Source organism: Lycorma delicatula, chromosome 1 (genome assembly GCF_047948215.1).
Source record: "Lycorma delicatula isolate Av1 chromosome 1, ASM4794821v1, whole genome shotgun sequence".
Lineage (NCBI taxonomy): Eukaryota > Metazoa > Arthropoda > Insecta > Hemiptera > Fulgoridae > Lycorma > Lycorma delicatula.
The window spans coordinates 321,960,927-321,979,606 of record NC_134455.1 but is presented as its reverse complement, the minus strand read 5'-3'; the positions used below and the strand labels follow the sequence as shown (position 1 = coordinate 321,979,606).

General features: G+C 27.0%; 1 protein-coding gene across 1 annotated transcript in view; it reads left to right on the top strand.

Moving 5' to 3' along the window:
• Root (ciliary rootlet coiled-coil, rootletin) overlaps positions 1-9,303 on the top strand; it is a 340,123-nt gene extending 330,820 nt beyond the window's left edge. The window contains exons 32-34 of the mRNA XM_075382006.1: positions 3,189-3,451; positions 7,634-7,754; positions 8,483-9,303. Of these exons, the coding sequence (XP_075238121.1) occupies positions 3,189-3,451; positions 7,634-7,754; positions 8,483-8,752 (654 nt within the window). The 3' untranslated portion in view covers positions 8,753-9,303. The remainder of the gene's footprint in view (positions 1-3,188; positions 3,452-7,633; positions 7,755-8,482) is intronic.
• Positions 9,304-18,680: the final 9,377 nt, after the last annotated feature.

Sequence of the window (18,680 nt, the reverse complement as noted above, 5' to 3'; positions counted from 1 at the left end):
CAAAAAAAATAAACAACCCACAAAAATATGTATCGATTATTTGAACCTAGAAAATAATATTATTTACTATTTATTAGTACAATAATATTATTATTGTTCTAAACGCATATTTAAATTATCTCTGAAAGTAGTAGGTACTACTTTTTCTTGGTAAGTTCGTTATCGTTAACTCGTTAAAAATGTAAATTTTGGTTTTCAATGAAACAATTTTCCGTAAATGTGTATTAGTATTATTGACTTAATTCAATTATATGTCATTTTTTGGTTTATATGGTTCTTTTTTAATTTTGTTTTATTTTTAATCTTAAAATTTCTTTTTTAGCTTGAGGGTGGCATTTTTTGGGTTTCCCTACGGCGGCAAAATCTTTAGTGCTGATCCTGTTCCAGAGCAACTATGTGATCAATATACGATCTACCCTGGCGGAAACCGCATTGTTCTGGGGCAATCAGGGCGTTTCTCTCAAGACACCATACTAGACGACGGTTTACCAAACGTTCCATCACCTTGCACAGGGTATTGGTCAAGAAAATAGGACGATAACTTGTCAGGCATGATTCATCCTTACTAGGTTTCAGTATGGACATTACCAGTGCCTCTGACCAATCTGGAAATACCTGGTCGAAGGATATCTTATTATAGATATACAAATTACATCATAGTGCAATATCTGGGAGGTGTGACAACATACTAAGCTTGATATTATTATTTTAAAGGGAAGTGTCATGTGAATTAAACGAGACATATCTCAATTCATTTAGCTACTCTCGTATCACCAACTTATATCTCACAAATTCAAGGCAGACCTTCCATATGTGATCGCTACATCAACTGGCACTGTAACAAAGTTTTCACATCCTATCAGATAAGGTGACAGTACCAATCCACACATGGTTCGAACCTTTCTCCATACAAATGATAATGATGTTGTTTGAGAAATAGAGTCGACATAATTCAGACAAGAATTTTGTTTAGTACATCCCGATCCCAAAGAAGAAAATCCCGCCATGTGACGATTCCGGTCGCCATGCCACCTCCTCCATACCTAGCCCTGATGGGCTTTACCGGAGGTCATCTTCTGAACCCATAGACTGAATAACATTTCTCAATTAATAGCTTGGTCTCAGTCAGGATGCCACTGGTGTAAATGCCATGAAAGACATTTCTATCAGTGTAAGAACATAGTAACTATAAGGGATAAATGAAAATCTTTACTGATGCAAATATTTTCTGCGAAGAGAGAGTGCTTGGAACTCTTTAAGTTCAGTAACTGCTATTTTGAACACGAACTTTGAGGACGTCCTTATGGCAAACCTCTTGCCCATTCTATGAGAGATGGATCAAAAAATAAGTTATACTCTTGCCATGTTCTTGAACTGAAAGGGTTATATTAATGTCTTGTGGTGGCTGTACTGGTTGTGATGTGTTCACGCTTCTCCAGCAGCAACTCTGTACAAAATTCAGTCCATGTGTAGTAGTCGTTGTCAATATGGCATGTCCTCTAGAGGTTTCGTCCATCGTATAAGTGCGTTCAGAAGTCCTAATTTGTGGGGGAAAAAATTACAATTGTTGTGAAATTCATCGCCAAATTGTTGAGGTACACGGGGAGAATGCAATGTCACACCCCGTGGTCACAAAATGGTGCCAAATGTTACGGGTAACGCAGAACGCGTGAATGAAATGATCCACCTTACAGCCCTGACGTAGCACCCTGTGACTACCACCTGTTTGGTCTTCTCAAGTGAAACCTGGGAGGGGAGCGTTTCACTAATGATGATGAACTGAAGGAAGCAGTCTTTAATGTTTGAAGGAAATTGGACAAAATATTTATGAGAGTGGAATTGAAAAACTTGTCACATGGTATGAAAAATGTTTAGAAAAACTTGGTGATTATGTCCAAAAATAGATAAAAATATGTAATTTTTCGTTAAAAAAAAATTGTTTCATAGAGAGGGTGTAACTGACTTTCTGATCATTCCTCGTATATGTATTAAACCGAATGGGACAGTGATGAGTATTTATTTGGACTCCAGGTCATGCTGGTATCTCAGGAAATGAAAGTGCAAACAAAGCTGCCAAAATGGCAACATTTTGTGGGAACAATGACATGATCCCTATTCGAATGGCAGATGTTAAAAATCATCCAACACTGACTCTCAGAACCATGTGGAGTAATGAATGGAGAAAATGAAATATGAAACTGAATGAAATTATTATTCTACATAAATGGAAGAGCGATACAAAATTGACTTGCCAGGAACAAGTGGGGTTGAACAAACTCAGAATTGGTCACATGTGAATAACGAATTCATCTTTGTTAACTGGAAAATAGAAAACCAGTGTGGAGTATATGTGACAAATCATTTTTAAGTATTTATTGAAAGAATGTATTTATGAAAACCTCAGAAAGAGGCATGGATTAACAAATAATAATAATACTGCTGATTTAGAAAATGGCAACGAAGAAATAAATAATCTGCTATCATGTAGGTACACATGATAGCAGATTACTAACGCATTTATAGTAAGCCTTTGATGAAAGTCAGTGCACATTATGTTAACTGAGAATCCTCTGTGTGAGGCCTTTTCCATCTGAGCATAGGATTCTCATAATCTACATGGTATTGTACAAACCTTTCTTGTGTATTTTATTTCAAAGAATGCTTAATATTTTTGTTTTAATTTTTGTGTTTTATGTAAATGTCATAGCTCTTTACACCTGTGTTATGTGTCTATTTCATTTAAATATTTCGATAATAAATATATTTTTGTGTTTTTATTAAAATATAAGGGCCCTATAAACCCGTACATCTGATGATCTTATTGGGGAGATTTTATTCTTCTCTTTTAAAGAATGCGATGAGGGATAATGATTACCTAAGTCAATGCCCATAGAACCCAATTAAAAAAAAAAAATCAGCTAAAAAAAATAGCCGTATAATTTTCAAATTAAAAATTAGAAATACTTAATTTTAAAAAGAAAGTGTATAAAATAATATAAAGTGTCAAACTTAATCAACAGTAATTTGTAAACTAGCTAAATCTAGAACAGAATCTCTTAATTTGAACATTCAGGTCCAGCTCGTATATAAATACCTTGTGCTTACATTTGATTTCATTGTTAATGTATAAAATATTAGTCTAAATGCTGTTATGTTAATTCAACAATATTATTGACTTCTCCTTCTAGGTGCGTCAGTTAGAGATAGAGAAACGTAACTTGGAGAGGAAAATACAATCACAACGAAGTAAGAGTTATGAAAGAGGGGAAAAGGCTGCTGGTGATTGTGGTGGAGGATCAAGCAGTTTGCTAGCAGGACTTGGTGGTAGCTCCACTGGTCTTGGTGTTGAGCAAGAGAATCGTGATCTTAAACTAAAAATACGCAGACTTGAGGCACAACTTGCAGAAAAAGAAGCTGAGTTAGCAAGACTGCGCAGCATGGAACACACAAGGTATTATTTACTGAATGCATTATGTTGTATTATTTTTTTATTTTACAGAATTCTGTTATAATGTTTATTAATTCTTTTATTGGATAATGTATAAGCACAATTTTATATTATGCTTTTAATGATGTTTTAAATTGTGTTAAAAATCATTTTATACACAGTGTTTGTTATTAATTTGTAATATCAGTGGAAGTATCTAATTTCATGATGATAAGTCAATTTTCTGTAAGAAAAATACTTCACTTGTACACTTAGGAGCAATTTTGTTGTAATATTGACAAATTCTTCAGTTTGCCATTTCATAACGTAAGTTGATGTTAGAATAAAATAAGTTTTTATTTGTTAAAAAATTTCAGAATTTATTCTGTCATTTATGAGAATATCTTTTAAGTATTTTTGAAGTTATACTTCTTTTGGCGCGTTAGGAGAAACTGATCAGAGTGTATTTTCAGCAAGTTACAGAAGTTGCGTGCGCCGATGTAACACACCATGAAGATTTGCGCAGACCCAAATGGATCAGTTTACATGCACATGCATGTAAACATAACAGATATTCAGCCTTAAAAAAATATTTTTATATACACAGATTTCTTTAGACTGATAGTTTAACCTGTGAATTTTGTTGTTCATATTCATAAAACTTTATTTATATTATAGCGTATATTTTATTTTTATTTTTTTTTTCTGAAAATTGTGTATCAAGATTTGAGGTTATATTTTTTATGAGTAAAATTATATTTTTTGATGATACAGAAAATAGCACACACCAGATAATTTTTGATTTTGCATAAATAATTTTAAATTTACAAAAACAAAATTTTTGATAAAATACACTATTTGTATCATATTTTTCATATCATAAGCCGTTGGTAACCAACCTGCCTATTCAATCATCATCTGAATTAATGGAACTAAGCTTATCAAAATATATTCGATGAACATGTTTTACATGACAACGAATACTTCAATACTTTTTAAACTGTTTAAAAGTATTAATTAATTTAATATAAGTGTTATTTATTCAAACTCTTATTCATGATATTTAATGTCGTCTATCGATCGTATGACTCAGTTAAAATTTGTTTGAATACGTAAAAAAAATCTTTTTTTATTCACGCCAAAGAAGTATATAAAACTTCTTACGTGCGTACATAAGTACACACAAACCTTTTTTTAATATAATTTCCTTCCTAATAGAATATTATGGCAGAAATATTCTTACTTTTTAAGAATTTTTAATTTTTGAAATACCATATAAACTTTATCAAAAAGAATTGAATTCTAGATTTACCAATTTCCAAGTTTTTTTTCCAGTTTTTTCTGCTAATTTTACCAAAGTACCAAAGTTTACCAATAAATTATCATTACCATCCTCGCTTTAGAAACTGTAATCCTGAACAGATTTGCAACTTTTTTAGTGATTCCATTTCACTCCAGCAGATTCCTGTGACAAGAAATTCTGTACTGCTTCTATTGCTTTGACAGCAGTTTTACCTCCCAAGTTGTTCTGAAGTTGTTTATATTCACTATTGCATAAGATGCGATTTAAATAATTATGTTTTTTACTTTTAATGGTTATGTTATTTTTTCTTCTGTGGACTATGCAGTTTTTGTAGAACTGTCATCTTTAAATATTTGCATATGTAGTCACATTTCAAAAGTTTGTATCTTCTGATAATACAGATGTTCAAGTTACAGCTCTACTCTGTTGAACAAAACTTGCTATATGTAACATTTTCTAATCTGAACTTAATTTCACCTGAAATTCTATGTAGCAGTTTTTCTCATTTTTATGAAGACTATGGATGTAGTCTTCATAAATATCCATTATGAAGAATGGATATTCTACACGTACAGATTTATGTAGTATAAACCTGTTAGGTACTTACTAGTTCATTCAACTAATATCCCAAATATTTAACCCAGAATTATTTAATTGGAATGTTATTTAAATGCAAGATTAAGTTTAGAAGAAAGATGTAATGGGCCTTGGTAATAACCATAACCTGATTTTTTTTTTACTTTTTAAGTGTAATCACTGTATGAATTATTAGATACCTTAACATTCCATGCTTTAATAATGTTAATCTTCATGTAATAAGTTTCTCTAAAATTAAAAAAAAAACAAATTTTAAGCTGTTATTTTGTTTATAAACATTTTTAATTTGTGTACAAATTTTAAGCTGTTATTTTGTTTATAAACATTTTTAATTTGTGTACAAATTTTGAGCTGTTATTGATTTAATAAAAATTTGAAAATTTAAAAAAAAAATTTAAACAGTTCAAAATTTGTTCATACTAAAGAAAACCTGTGTTTTTTCATAATTTTATTAAGAACTCATGTAAATAATTTAGAAACATATTAATATTTAAATATAACAGCTACAGTAAAAATTATTGATTACAACTTATATATTGAATATTATGCATTCTTTTTTTTTTGGGGGGTTTATTTTTGTAATGATTTAAGCACATAGTTATTGAATCAGCTGTGAGCAGTACATTATTTTTCTAGAATATTTGCTGTTGTTATTTATGTAACTATGTAATAAAATTACATCATTTTAGCAATGGAACCAGACAACTATGTTACATAAATAAAAATAAATCTATATGCAAGTAATGAATATATTTTTATGTAAATAAAGACCAAATATTAAGCTTGTCTAGCTAAATAATTTTTGGTTGCTAATATTTATATTATTTTGAATTTTCTTCGCCTAATACATGAGTTTGTTGCTGTTATCATGCAATGGACATTTCATTAAATGTTTTTAATCTGTTTCATTAATTTCTTTCTTTCAGCCATTTGACAAACATTTGTAAATGGCTACATTCTGTTGTGAAAAATTATTTTAAAAGCCTCACCTCATCAAAATAATTTCTGAAAAGACCTGATTGAGGGTGGTGTCATTCATGATAAATTTGTGAAACTGAGTCAATAATACTGTTTCAAATTAGTTAAAAAATTGAAGAAAGGTTCAAGAGGAAGGCTTGAACTATGAAACAACTAACGTTCCTAATATTATATTGATGCTCATATGCATGCAGTAATGTTGATTTGTAATTAATTTGCAAAACATGAAATAACTGCTTTCTCACTTTCATACTCTCCCAGCCTAATCCTGTGCGTGATTATTAGTTTTAAAGGCTTAAATTCTTCTTCAAAGAATGAACACAGTTTTTAAACAAACTGTATCAATTAGATTTTACTAAATTTTGAAACTATATTTCAACAATTTTGAAGAGGAGAAATATAAATAAGCAACTTCTTGTTATTAACAAATTGTTATAGAAGATTAAATAAAACTTAAAATCACTAAAAATTAAAATCTTTTCAAAAGTTAAATGTTTCATAATATAAGATTTATTAATTTAAAGTTTGAGTGTACTAAACTGTAAAATAATAATTGTAATATTTAAAAAATTTATTGTGACTAATTTAAATCATTTGCTGTTAAAAGGGTTAAGTGCAATAACTATAGTGATTAAAAGACTCCTTTATGAATGTATGTTTGAAGAGTAATTTTTTTTTATGAGGGGTTTTCTGTTCATTCATTGCCTTTTTCAGTCATTAATAGTTTACTTCTGTCTAAATCTTTGTTTTGTTCAGAACTGAAGTTAGTCTTTGGTCTGAAGTTACTCTCTAGATTATCATTATTCATTAGTTAAGTATTAAAATTTGAACATCTATTTAGATACCTATTCTTGAAATCTCAATTCATTTTATAGCACCAGAAAGATTGATGATAATTCAGTCACGTTAAATGTATTTGGGTATGTGAAAATCACTGTCTATAATTTACTTTTATCTGTCTGGTGTAGTAATTATAAATAAGAAAGCAATATAAGTAAGTGTAATAAATTAAGCATATTTATTTTGGAAGAAAAATACTGTATTGCAACATTAGATTTACAATCTTAAAAATCATAATCTCATTGACTACAGTAATGTAGCTGCAATATCAACATGTTAATAGAGGAAAGTGTAAAGTTAGATTGTAATTTATATTATTTTAATAATGGGGCATGATTTGTATTTCTGCATGCATTGTAAGTGGGTGAGGTTAAATTTGTTAAAATTCCAGGTTTTCTGTTATTCCCTGTATTTAGAATGAATCACTTAATCAGGTAAACTATAAAATGTATTTTTTCTTTAGTAATTTCACGAAATTATTCTTTCAGGACAACATTAGATCGGAGCAGTGAAGTGGAGAGATATCGAGCTGGACAGTTACAAGCAGAACGTTTATTAGAAGCAAGAGAACAGTCTCATAGACAGCAAGTTTTACGGCTTGAAAATCAGGTAAATTTATTTTTAGCATAACTTTCACTGTCATGATTAATAAGATTAAAATTATGTTTTCACTGTAAGAAATTACCTCCGTTGTAAATTAATGTTGACCTCAGTAACTCTTAAAAAAGGTACTAAATGATATAAATAACTCCTGGAATTGATTCTTAAACAGGCTTGGGATCTTTAAACTAATTAAACTTCTCTTATAAAGATAAGTGAGCAGTGTTCATTTAATGTCTGTGTTATAAATTATTTGCCATTTGGTTGCTACTGAAATCTGTTGTAAAATTTGATGAGTTGTTGAAATAAGAGGTCACACTGAAATCTTTAATTTTTTTATGTCAAGTACTTATGAATTTACTTTTTGAATTTAGTAATACCTTAATAATATTTAATACTTTATAATTTAATACCTTAATTTTTAATAATTTAATGCAATACTTTAAATATAATTATCATGGTTATATTAATATCACTGTTTATGTTATTTATTCAGTTTAATTAAATTTAAATTACTAATATATTAGATTTTAATTCTATACCTTTCAATAAACTTTGATGTGCAAAACACCTCTTAATAACAGAATTTTTTTATAACTTTGTGTAACGTACATTCATGTTAGCATTTTCTGATAGAAGATGCCTATGTGTGGTTATTATATAATACTAATTACTGTTAATTATACTGTGGCAGACATCGTTGTTATAACAGTTTTTTTTACCTTGTCTTTATATAGATTCAATTACTGAGAGAGCAACTTAACCAAGAAGTAAAACGCCGACAGATGTACGTTCTAAGGAGTTCTCGTGCTGGTCGTGAAATGCAACAATTGAGGCAGGCATTAGGAGACTCATTACGCACAGTGTCTCAAGATCCTTCATTAGATGCTTTATTACTTGAACATGAAACAAGAAAACTAGATACTACTGTTGCTTCCAGCGCTCAGCCACTTGCACTGCCTGCACCTGCCCCCAGACCACATACACCTCATAAATCTCATACTTGAACAAAATTTGTGTTAAATAACATAAAACACATTGATTTATAAATGCATTTGTAAAAAATGTTATCTCATGCATGTCTCCAGATGTTGTTATTCATATCCTCAAACTATCCTATCTTCCACTCGGTGGTGTAATCTACTAGTACTGCCTGTGAAGGAGTTTTAGCTTAAGATCATTAAAATTGCTGGATATGTAACTAACTGTATATAGTAGAAGGAAATGAGGGACCAAACAACATTACTGTATGGAGTTGAGGTTCATGTGACTGAAATATATAAAATCATATACAAGTGGATCAAAATGTTATTAAATATAATGAATTGAGAGGTTCATGTGACTGAAATATATTAAATCATAAACAAGTGGATCATAATGTTATTAAATACAATGAGTTGAGAACTTAAAAATTATGATGAAAATTTTTAAAACTCAGAAATTAACCTGGATATTTTTAATTATATTCAGAAATTTAGAGTAAGAATTGAATTGTTGAAATCGTGTCACTAAATTTTTTATTGTATTTTATGTTTTTATTTCTTGGTATTTAATGACACAAAAACAAACAAACAAATTGTGAAGAAATATTTATCATTACTTGCCTATTTTTAACATTTAGCCTAAATAAAATTGTATAATCTATTATAAATAATTGAACAATAATTATAAAAAGCCCTAACTATGTAATTTTGTTATGATCCCTTGTTTTGTTATTTTATTACTATTTCAATACAGAGTATATTCTGCTCATATATTTAATGAATTAAGTACATAAATTTTACATACTTAAATTTTCCAGGTTACTGAGTAATGAATTCCTTGTGATATGTTTTTATAATCTTATGATATATATTGTTATATTACCATTTCACCTATACACTGCCATTATCAATCTTTATATGTAGTATTTTAACTAGAGACTTAGGTGTGCAAGTACATCGTAATTAGATAGTATATAATATATAAGAAGAGAGAGTCTTGGTGTTAAATCACAATATTTATTGTACTCATAGATCAAAATGAGAAATTCAGTTTATACTTTTATAATAATAATTATAAAATGGTTCATTTTCTAAATTTAGAAAATGAGCTGTTTTACATTTATTTTATGAAAAGTTATTGTAATATTCTAGTCATATATAGCCATTGTAGAAATTTACTTTAATAAAGTTGTGGAGGAGTTCCTTACCACTTAGCTCTAAAGATAAGTAGTTCTATTGTGTATATCTTCATCAGCACAAAATTGTGAAAATTATTATCATTCTTAGTATTACTGCAACATAGTTGATAATAATTTGTATGAGAGCAGTTTTCCTTATATTTGGTCAAGTTAATAATATCCATTCCAGGAAGAATACAAATTACTTAATCCTTTCCTCAAAACTGCAAATTCATTTTGGATGACATGTAACTAATTTAGTTACAATCTCTCATCATCCTGAGTTCCATTTCAACTTTTTCTGTATAACCATGAATAATAGTTATGTGTTTTCATTATTTCTGTAATTTAAGGTCATTTTTACTGTTGTGCATTTTATGTCATAATTGCATGCAATACAGTGTTGTTTCTTGGTTTACAGTTTACGTGTACATTCATTTAAATAAATATGTTACTTACACTTTTTCAGCCTCTTGTGAAGGTGAGCAAATTATGGCTTCTGCTCCAATTTTAGTAAACACACATACAATTCAAAATTATTATAAAATACAAATATAGATTCTTAGTTGACAAATGGCTGCATCTTTTTTTTTGTTCAGTGAAATTTTTGGTAAATCTTTTCATTAACAATATATTATAAATATCTTTTAAATTACTGTATTTAAAGAAAATAACATTTACTGAATACAGCATACATAACCAAAATAGATTAATAGAATTTTACTTTACCAGCTACTGTTATCAACTTTAAGTAAAAGTATGGTAATCTGTTAAAATTTGGGTGGGGATTTTTGTGAATTTGATTTAATCAACTAACTGAAAATCACAAAAACCAATTAAAAATTATAGGGTGTATGTACGTTGTGTATCTATGGTGGCCTGTATTTTTAATAAATGTCTCCAGACTACCTGAACATTAAAACTAAATTTGGCTTAAATATTTCTATAAATTGGACATTAATGCCATTAAATTTTTAACTTAATCAGATAAGGAGTGGGATGTTTATACTTTATTAGTTTTCTCACTTCAATTACATTTTGTTGTAGGGATATCAATACTTTATTTTTTCAATAAAGGTTTTTTCATATATTTTGAAGTCAAGGTAGAAACAGAAATTACATGATGTAAACATTGCTGCATTCGATGCTCACTATCACCTAGCAAAATAAATTATTTTCTAAAATTGTTTTCCATTTTTGATTAATATTATAATTTTAAGTAATACTAAAAATGTTTTAAAATCTTGGGGCTTATTTGAAATAGAAATCTGTCAAGTATGAAGTTAGGAACTTTTTTTTACATTATTTTTACAAAGCTGTGTCTTAGTACATCTCAGAACCAATACATTAAATACTTAAATCAGTTTTTGTTAAAAATTCATATTTTATATAATGTCCTATTTTCATATATAAGATAAGAAAGATGCAGTTAAGAATAACAGTTTTTTGTAAGTTTTAAGGTAATTTCTTAATTTATGAATGTTTATTGTAATTTTCTTACCTCCACAACAGACAAAAAATGAAAGCTCTGCCTCATTGATCAAAATTACCTTGTATACACAGTTTCTATAGTTTTTAACATGTAGAGTAGTTATCTAAATTTCATAGTATCTATACATCTCATATGGTTTTAAAATAACTTTAAGGTGCAAGTTTGAATTGAAAACTGATTAATTATAAGATTATATTAATGGATACATTTTTTGTAATTAGAAACTCTTATCAGTATTATTATTTACTATTCTGTTTGTAATTATACTTTCAGATAGAACCATAATTTCTGGTTTAATATCTATATTTGTGTTTAACTATTACAACTTATTCAACTCCAACTGGAAGTTAACTTGGCTGAATTATACTGTTATAATTATATTACACATACATGTCTACTTTATAAGTTAGTAAACATTAAAATTAATAAGTCATTACTTTTTTTATCCTATTTAAAGATACTGTATATAATTTTTATTTTTAATAATTACTTTTCTCTTTTTGCTATGCCAGAAATGCCTTATATTAATAGAATTTTTGACTTTTTTTATTAACAGTATATGGGTACTTATAAGTTAGTATGTACATCCCTTAAAATATTAGTTCTTTAAGTTTTTAAAAATATGTGTTTACCTGGATTTCTTACTTAATGAAAAAAAAAAATGGAATGTAGTAAAAAGTGCATATATATTTCTTTTTACGCAAATTTAGCTTAAAACATACAATGGCTACTACTTTTTACCATAATTTATTGAAACAATTCTGATAATATATTAAAGCTAGTTTATTACTTAATTTAATGTTATAGCTTATACTAAAAGGAGTCCTTATCAGAATTGCACACGATTCCTTAAAAGTATTTAAAATAGAAATACTAATCACCAGACAGAAAAATATTATTAAGGGACCAGTATGAGTTAATAATGAAATTTACTTAAAAAAATGTATAATATAAATTTGATAAATTAGGTATTCAACATTTTTATGTAAGCCATGTTTATCTTAAATCTACTTGAACCTTCAAATTAATTGTAATCATGTAATTAAAGTATAAATAAATAACAATTTGAAAAAATCTGATTACAAATCTAAGTAAATGATAATTAAAATTTATCTTAAATTTTTTCTCTGTTGGAGGTTAAAATTATATTATATTTACAACTGCATAAGTAATAAATTGAAGTACTGCATATACCCAAAAATTTAAGTATTTAAGTTATTACCCAAATCAAAAGAGAACAAAGCATGTACTAGTTTGAATTGATTATTTATATCAGATGCTTTGTGTTATAAATGGTTAGTTTTTTGTTATTAGAGTATGAGAAATGTAGTACTATGATTTCTGACATAAAATTGAATGTAAACTGAATTACATATATTATCAATGAACTCAGAAAATTAATCATTCACTATTTTCATACGCACTTAACATAAACAGTGCCATAAAATTAAAAAATAATCTTACTACATTTTTTCATTTAAGTAATTCTATGCCTATTATAATTTTTCATTATTTTGTAGAAGAAATTTCAGTCAGGTGTCCCTCATTCACTGACACACTGCCAATAAGTGTCATTTTTATAATACAGTGTATATGAATTTTAACAATATATAAAATTTGAAGTAATCATTACTATCACATATTTTGTATTTTGCAGTTAACTGAATTGTTTTCATTATTAACAGAAGCTTGTTTTATTTATGAGGAAAGTATTTTTGTTTTCGATTGGAAAGGTTATCAAAAATATAATTTAATATTATTTTTAAAATATATTTTTAGTAGCCAATGGGTTTACTATTTATTTCCTTGTTTTATTACTTAGGGATTAGGCTCAGTTATCAGGTGAATCTAAACATATGACCAAAGGCTCAAATGTTAGATATAGCATGAAAAAAGATATCTACATAAAAGAACTATTAAAATTTACCTGCGCGCGTTTGAATGAGGGAACTTGGGCAATTAAAAAAAAGCATAACCATAATTACTGAGGTTATGCTTGTAGGAATTATGTTACGTTTTTTATGGTAAATTGTTAAATTATTTAGCAATTCAATCATAGTACTTATGCAGCAAAAATCAGAAATATAGAAATGGTGATCTTTTATAGGCAAACTATATATAATTGGTAACAAATGAAATAGCATACAAAAGGAGGGTGGTCAACAAAAAACATAATCATAAATTGAAAGTTAAAAGAAAAAATAATCCAGAAGGAAGTTAAGATTCAAGAAAAAAGAACTAGTAGAAAAAATAAAAGCACAACTGATCAGAGCAATAATGAAGTTATTCTAGTAAACACAATTTTCTTCTGGCAGCATTCTATCAAACTTAAATGTTATTTCTGAAAAGCAAAGGAAGATACATTCCATCACGAACATATCGAATAATTAACAAGGATCACAGCATTAGTCAAGGAGAAAATGGTTAAAAAACAAATTGGGGAAACTTTTGAAAGCCTCAAGACGATGAAAAGTAAATCTTCCGTTAAAGAAATTAAATAAAACATTAAGAAAGATATACTTAGAATTGCTTAAGTACAAATTGAAGAAAACTTGAATAAGCTAAAGTAAAAATAAAGGTAACTGTGCTGAATTAAAATTAAAAGCTGTGTGAAAAGAAAAGTACAAAGAAAATGCTAAAGAACTATTATAAAAATCAATACAGTAAATGGCTAAACATGCTCTCTCTCTCTCTCTCTCTCTCCAAAATAACTTTACTACGTCTACTAACAAACAAAATTGATGCCTGATGCCCTAGTACACTACTAGACATGAGAGAATACAAAAGGCAATAAAGTCAGCAGCAAAAATAGAATAGGGAAAGTGACAGCAAATTAAAATGAATAATTTTCAACAAGCTGCTGAACTAAAAAAAAAAAAAAAAAACAACAAAAAACCTTATATTGAGCAAAGTAGACCAATTGAGAAGTGGGGTGCTCTTCAGATGATGAGATCATAGCAAGAAACAGGGACAGTATTTTATAAAGATATGCAGAAAGTGTAAAAATTAGCTTCAGTAGATGTTAAAAAAATATCTAAAAGAAATATTTTATTTTCACTTTTATTATTCAAATTTAAATTAACACTATTATCATCACTGTTATTATTATAAAGGGTAACAGTTCTAACAAACTAATTTTAACATTATCATTGTATTATGAATATATATATTAATAATTATATTACACTGCTTCTCTATAAGAAACAATTTTCATAAAGTTGTAGGGATTACTTTTATTAAATTAAAGTGAAAAATTATTTATCTGAATTTACTTGCTTAAAATAGAGTACGTGGGAATAATTTTATTTTTATTTATTTAATAATTACTTATCATTTATTTCATTTTTTTTTTACATAGAACCTGGGCAAACGTAGGGAAATTTACTATTATTAAAAAAAATGACAAAAACAGGTTTTAATGTAAGTAATAAGTCTTCATTATAACTACCAACAAATATTTTTTCTGGATTTGCTGTGAATCGCTTATAAAAAAAAGAAAGAATTTAGCTACAGCAATCCAGGAGAGTGACTTTGCAGGGAAATGATTGAGTATCAGTTACAATCACTTTTTTCTCTTATTTTCTTTCATTGAATATTTATTAAAAGAAATCTTATGTTCAGAATCTACTAAGTGGTTTGTATCAAAATGTAAGACTGAAACTCAACAACCACTTAGGCAACTGTGTGTCTACATAGACTTGTAGTTTTATTATTTTGAACAGCTGTTAGAAGTGCAAATGTCAATTAAATCCACCTAACCATGGTTACATTTTGTTTTATAACATTTAAACCGTATATGTAAATAGTAATTTATTTACAAAGGTGAGAAGTAGTTACCAATAGTGATTTGCAAGTAATGTATTACATCAATTAAAGCAGGAATCCCAAATGTGTACAAAATTTTAATTTAATACTTAATTATGACAGCCTAGGGGATTAAAACAAATAAGAAAAATAAACTTTTGTATTTGGCATTGTGGTGGTTATTAAAGATTTTTAACAATTTCTTTACAAATTAGATTTAGTTTATTTTATCTAAAATATTCAGAATTTATTAATATGAAATCCTTATTTATTCATTTTTAATCAGTACTAGTATTCTGAAAAATTTCACACTGCCCATATTTTTACAATATTTCAATTTTATTTACTTAAAAGCCACAAATTCTTCTCCTCACCTATTCATCTTAAGACCACTTCATTATAGGCCCACAAAATTTTCAATTTCCTTCTGCAACACCATCATATTTCAAAGTAGAATATGTTTCATTCAATTTATCTAAATTTTTCAATCAATTCTTATAATCTGTTATTAGTTTCACCATTAAATTTTTAATAAAATAACCAAGTTATAAATTATATAATTTTAATATAAGCTCATTAAAAAATAATGGCTCTGAAATAAGCTCAGAAATAGTAATAATAATAATGAAGTAATAAGCTCAGAAAATGGCTCAACAATAAAAAAAAAAATAACTCAAGCCAGATGTAGCTGTAAAAGTAAAATAATTTTCCCTTACAATTGAATGTTCAGTTTTTTAGTGAATGTCTTGTTTATTAAGTTTTATTTTGTCATTGGAGTTCTATTTCTGCTTTTTTTTGAAAACTTTTTAGGCAATGATAGTGAACAATATACCTTTTTAATACTATTTGTTTGTGAATAAAGTTAAAAAAAAAAAGAATTATTGTATGTTTGTTTTAGATATTTATTAAATAATTTTACATTTTTGTCACTTTAGGCTCTAAAGATGATAAAACAATGTTTTTACATTTGAGTTGTTTACATACTATTTTTAAACTTTGAATAGGTAAAAGTGCTGCTGGTCATATTTAATAATCGGTGATTTTATACATTGGAGTTAAATATTTTATAGTTAAAGAATTTTTTTTTTTTTTTTTTGTTCATAAACACTATTATATATATATTAAATGAAATTTAAACCACCAAAACACAGTAAAGAGAAATTATTCTTACCATATTAATTCCATGAATCGGTTTTTGCAGGATCCTGGATCTTCAGTTGGTATTATTCTATTACATTAAAATAATAAATAGTTTCCATATTTTGTAATTTGATTTTGTTAAAATGTTATTAGAGAGCTTTGAAGTTATTATAGAAGAATATGCAAATTCTGCTGTTCGGTACTGGAATCTATATACATATTTAAAAATAAATTATATATATATATATAATTTTTTGAAAATTCAAATAAGTCATTAACATATTGACCTCTGTGTTACTAATAAAATTTACTATTATATGAAATATAAACCACCAAACCACAGTAATTAGATATAAATTAAACTTACCATTTTAATTTCTAATTGAACTGCATCTGCAGTTCAATTGGTATTGACTACTATACATTAAAACATATTCATTTTACAATTTGTTTTTCTGTTTTAATATGGTAAATTTAACTTATCTAATTACCATATTTTGATGGTTTATAATTCATATAATATTAAATATATATAAAATCAAACATTGTATAAATTTATTAGTGAATTTTTTTATTCTTTTAAGATTGTTACTGTAAAAGAAATAAAAAACTATTTCTACTAGCAAGGTAAACCATTTTTATACAGTTTTCTGTAATTACATTGATGTAAAGAAAGCTTGCACAATTAACAAGAGTTTATTCTTGTGTTTGGCAAACTTTTATGTACAGCAATGTTAAAATTGGTGTTCAATCATCGCATCTTTTTGTTCCAAATTTTTTTATATAGAAAGAACAGAGTCCTGTATAGTAGAAGTGTAAGTCCTGTGTAAGTGAAGAATGAGCGTGTATCTTTTTTACTGAATTTGCAAGTTTCCTTTAATATAAGCCTAAAATCTACAACATTAAATGTTCAGTTAATAATAATGAATGGATTGTTGCAATGTGTTTATTTTAATACTTAGCCTCTAACTTAGGGATATTCTTTATAACTTGTTTTTTTTTTTTGAGTGTAAAAAACAACAGAAAAAGTAAGTAAAACAATACCAGTTTTAACATAGAAATATTTTTCAATGAAGTTTAAATAATGCCTTTATTTTACCTTAATATGGTATTACCTCAAAGGGGCAAAAAATAGATATTTAACTCCAATGTATTATTAACTTGTGATGATATTATAGTATTTTAAACTTTATTTTGTTATTCACTTCTTCTTTAGGTCATATCAAGTGATCTGAAGATAGATAAGTAGAGATATTTTGTCTTTAAATTATATTTGTTTTATTTTTATATTTAAATAATTAAGGAAATGTGTCTACAAAAATTATATATTCTGAACTGAAATGTTCAGAGCTTGTTATAGCAATGCAAGTGGATTTTTAGTAACATTTATTAGATTCAGAGTGTTTCAGCATACATATATATATATATATATATATATATATATATATATATATGTGTGTGTGTGTGTATGCTGAAATTGCCTCATTCTATTTAATGAACACAGAAACCAGTACTGCAATTATTTTTTCCAGCGTACCCACTACAGCAAATAGTCATTTTCGATTCCTATTACAGTTAATTTTCTGAACTATTAATAAAAGCAGAGGAGCTCCTATCATGCTACTGTAATATTAATATTTAATGAACATATATTTTATAAATCTTTGACTGCAGTTTTATTAGTTTGGTTTGTCAGATCAAACAACTATACTAATGGATCAAGATTTGAACAGATAATATTGATTGTAAAAAAATAAATAGTTGTTAAAAAGTATTTTTAATTGCAAATATAATATTTAAAACATTTTATTACCTAAGAATATGTAATATTATTCATGGCTCATTATTCTCAAGTCATATTATATCCATTTTACCAGTTGTTGAAGCATTTGTAAGTATCATAGAACAATATGCGTTTACCATTGTGTCTCATCTTATACTAATTATATAACAAAATAAAAATTATAAATATGAACCAAAATCCAAATTATAAATTATTTTCTTTCAGAGATTACTACGAGAAGGAAAATTAATAAGAATTATACTGAGATAAGTATAAGGAGCCAAACAAAATCCTATCCTTTTACCATGTATGTTATTCAATATATATGTTTTATATGAGTTTACTGGTAGTTTCATCTAATATGAATTTTTCAAATACTTATTACTTATGTATGAGAAAAAACTAGGTATATTTTCTCTGTTAGGAATCCTTTATTAATATATTATTTCTGATGGTTTTTCTCTTTTAAGAACACAATTTATGTACTTATTAATAGTATTTTTAATGAATTTAAAAATTTAATTTTTAACATAATAACTTTGAATTTGATGGTTG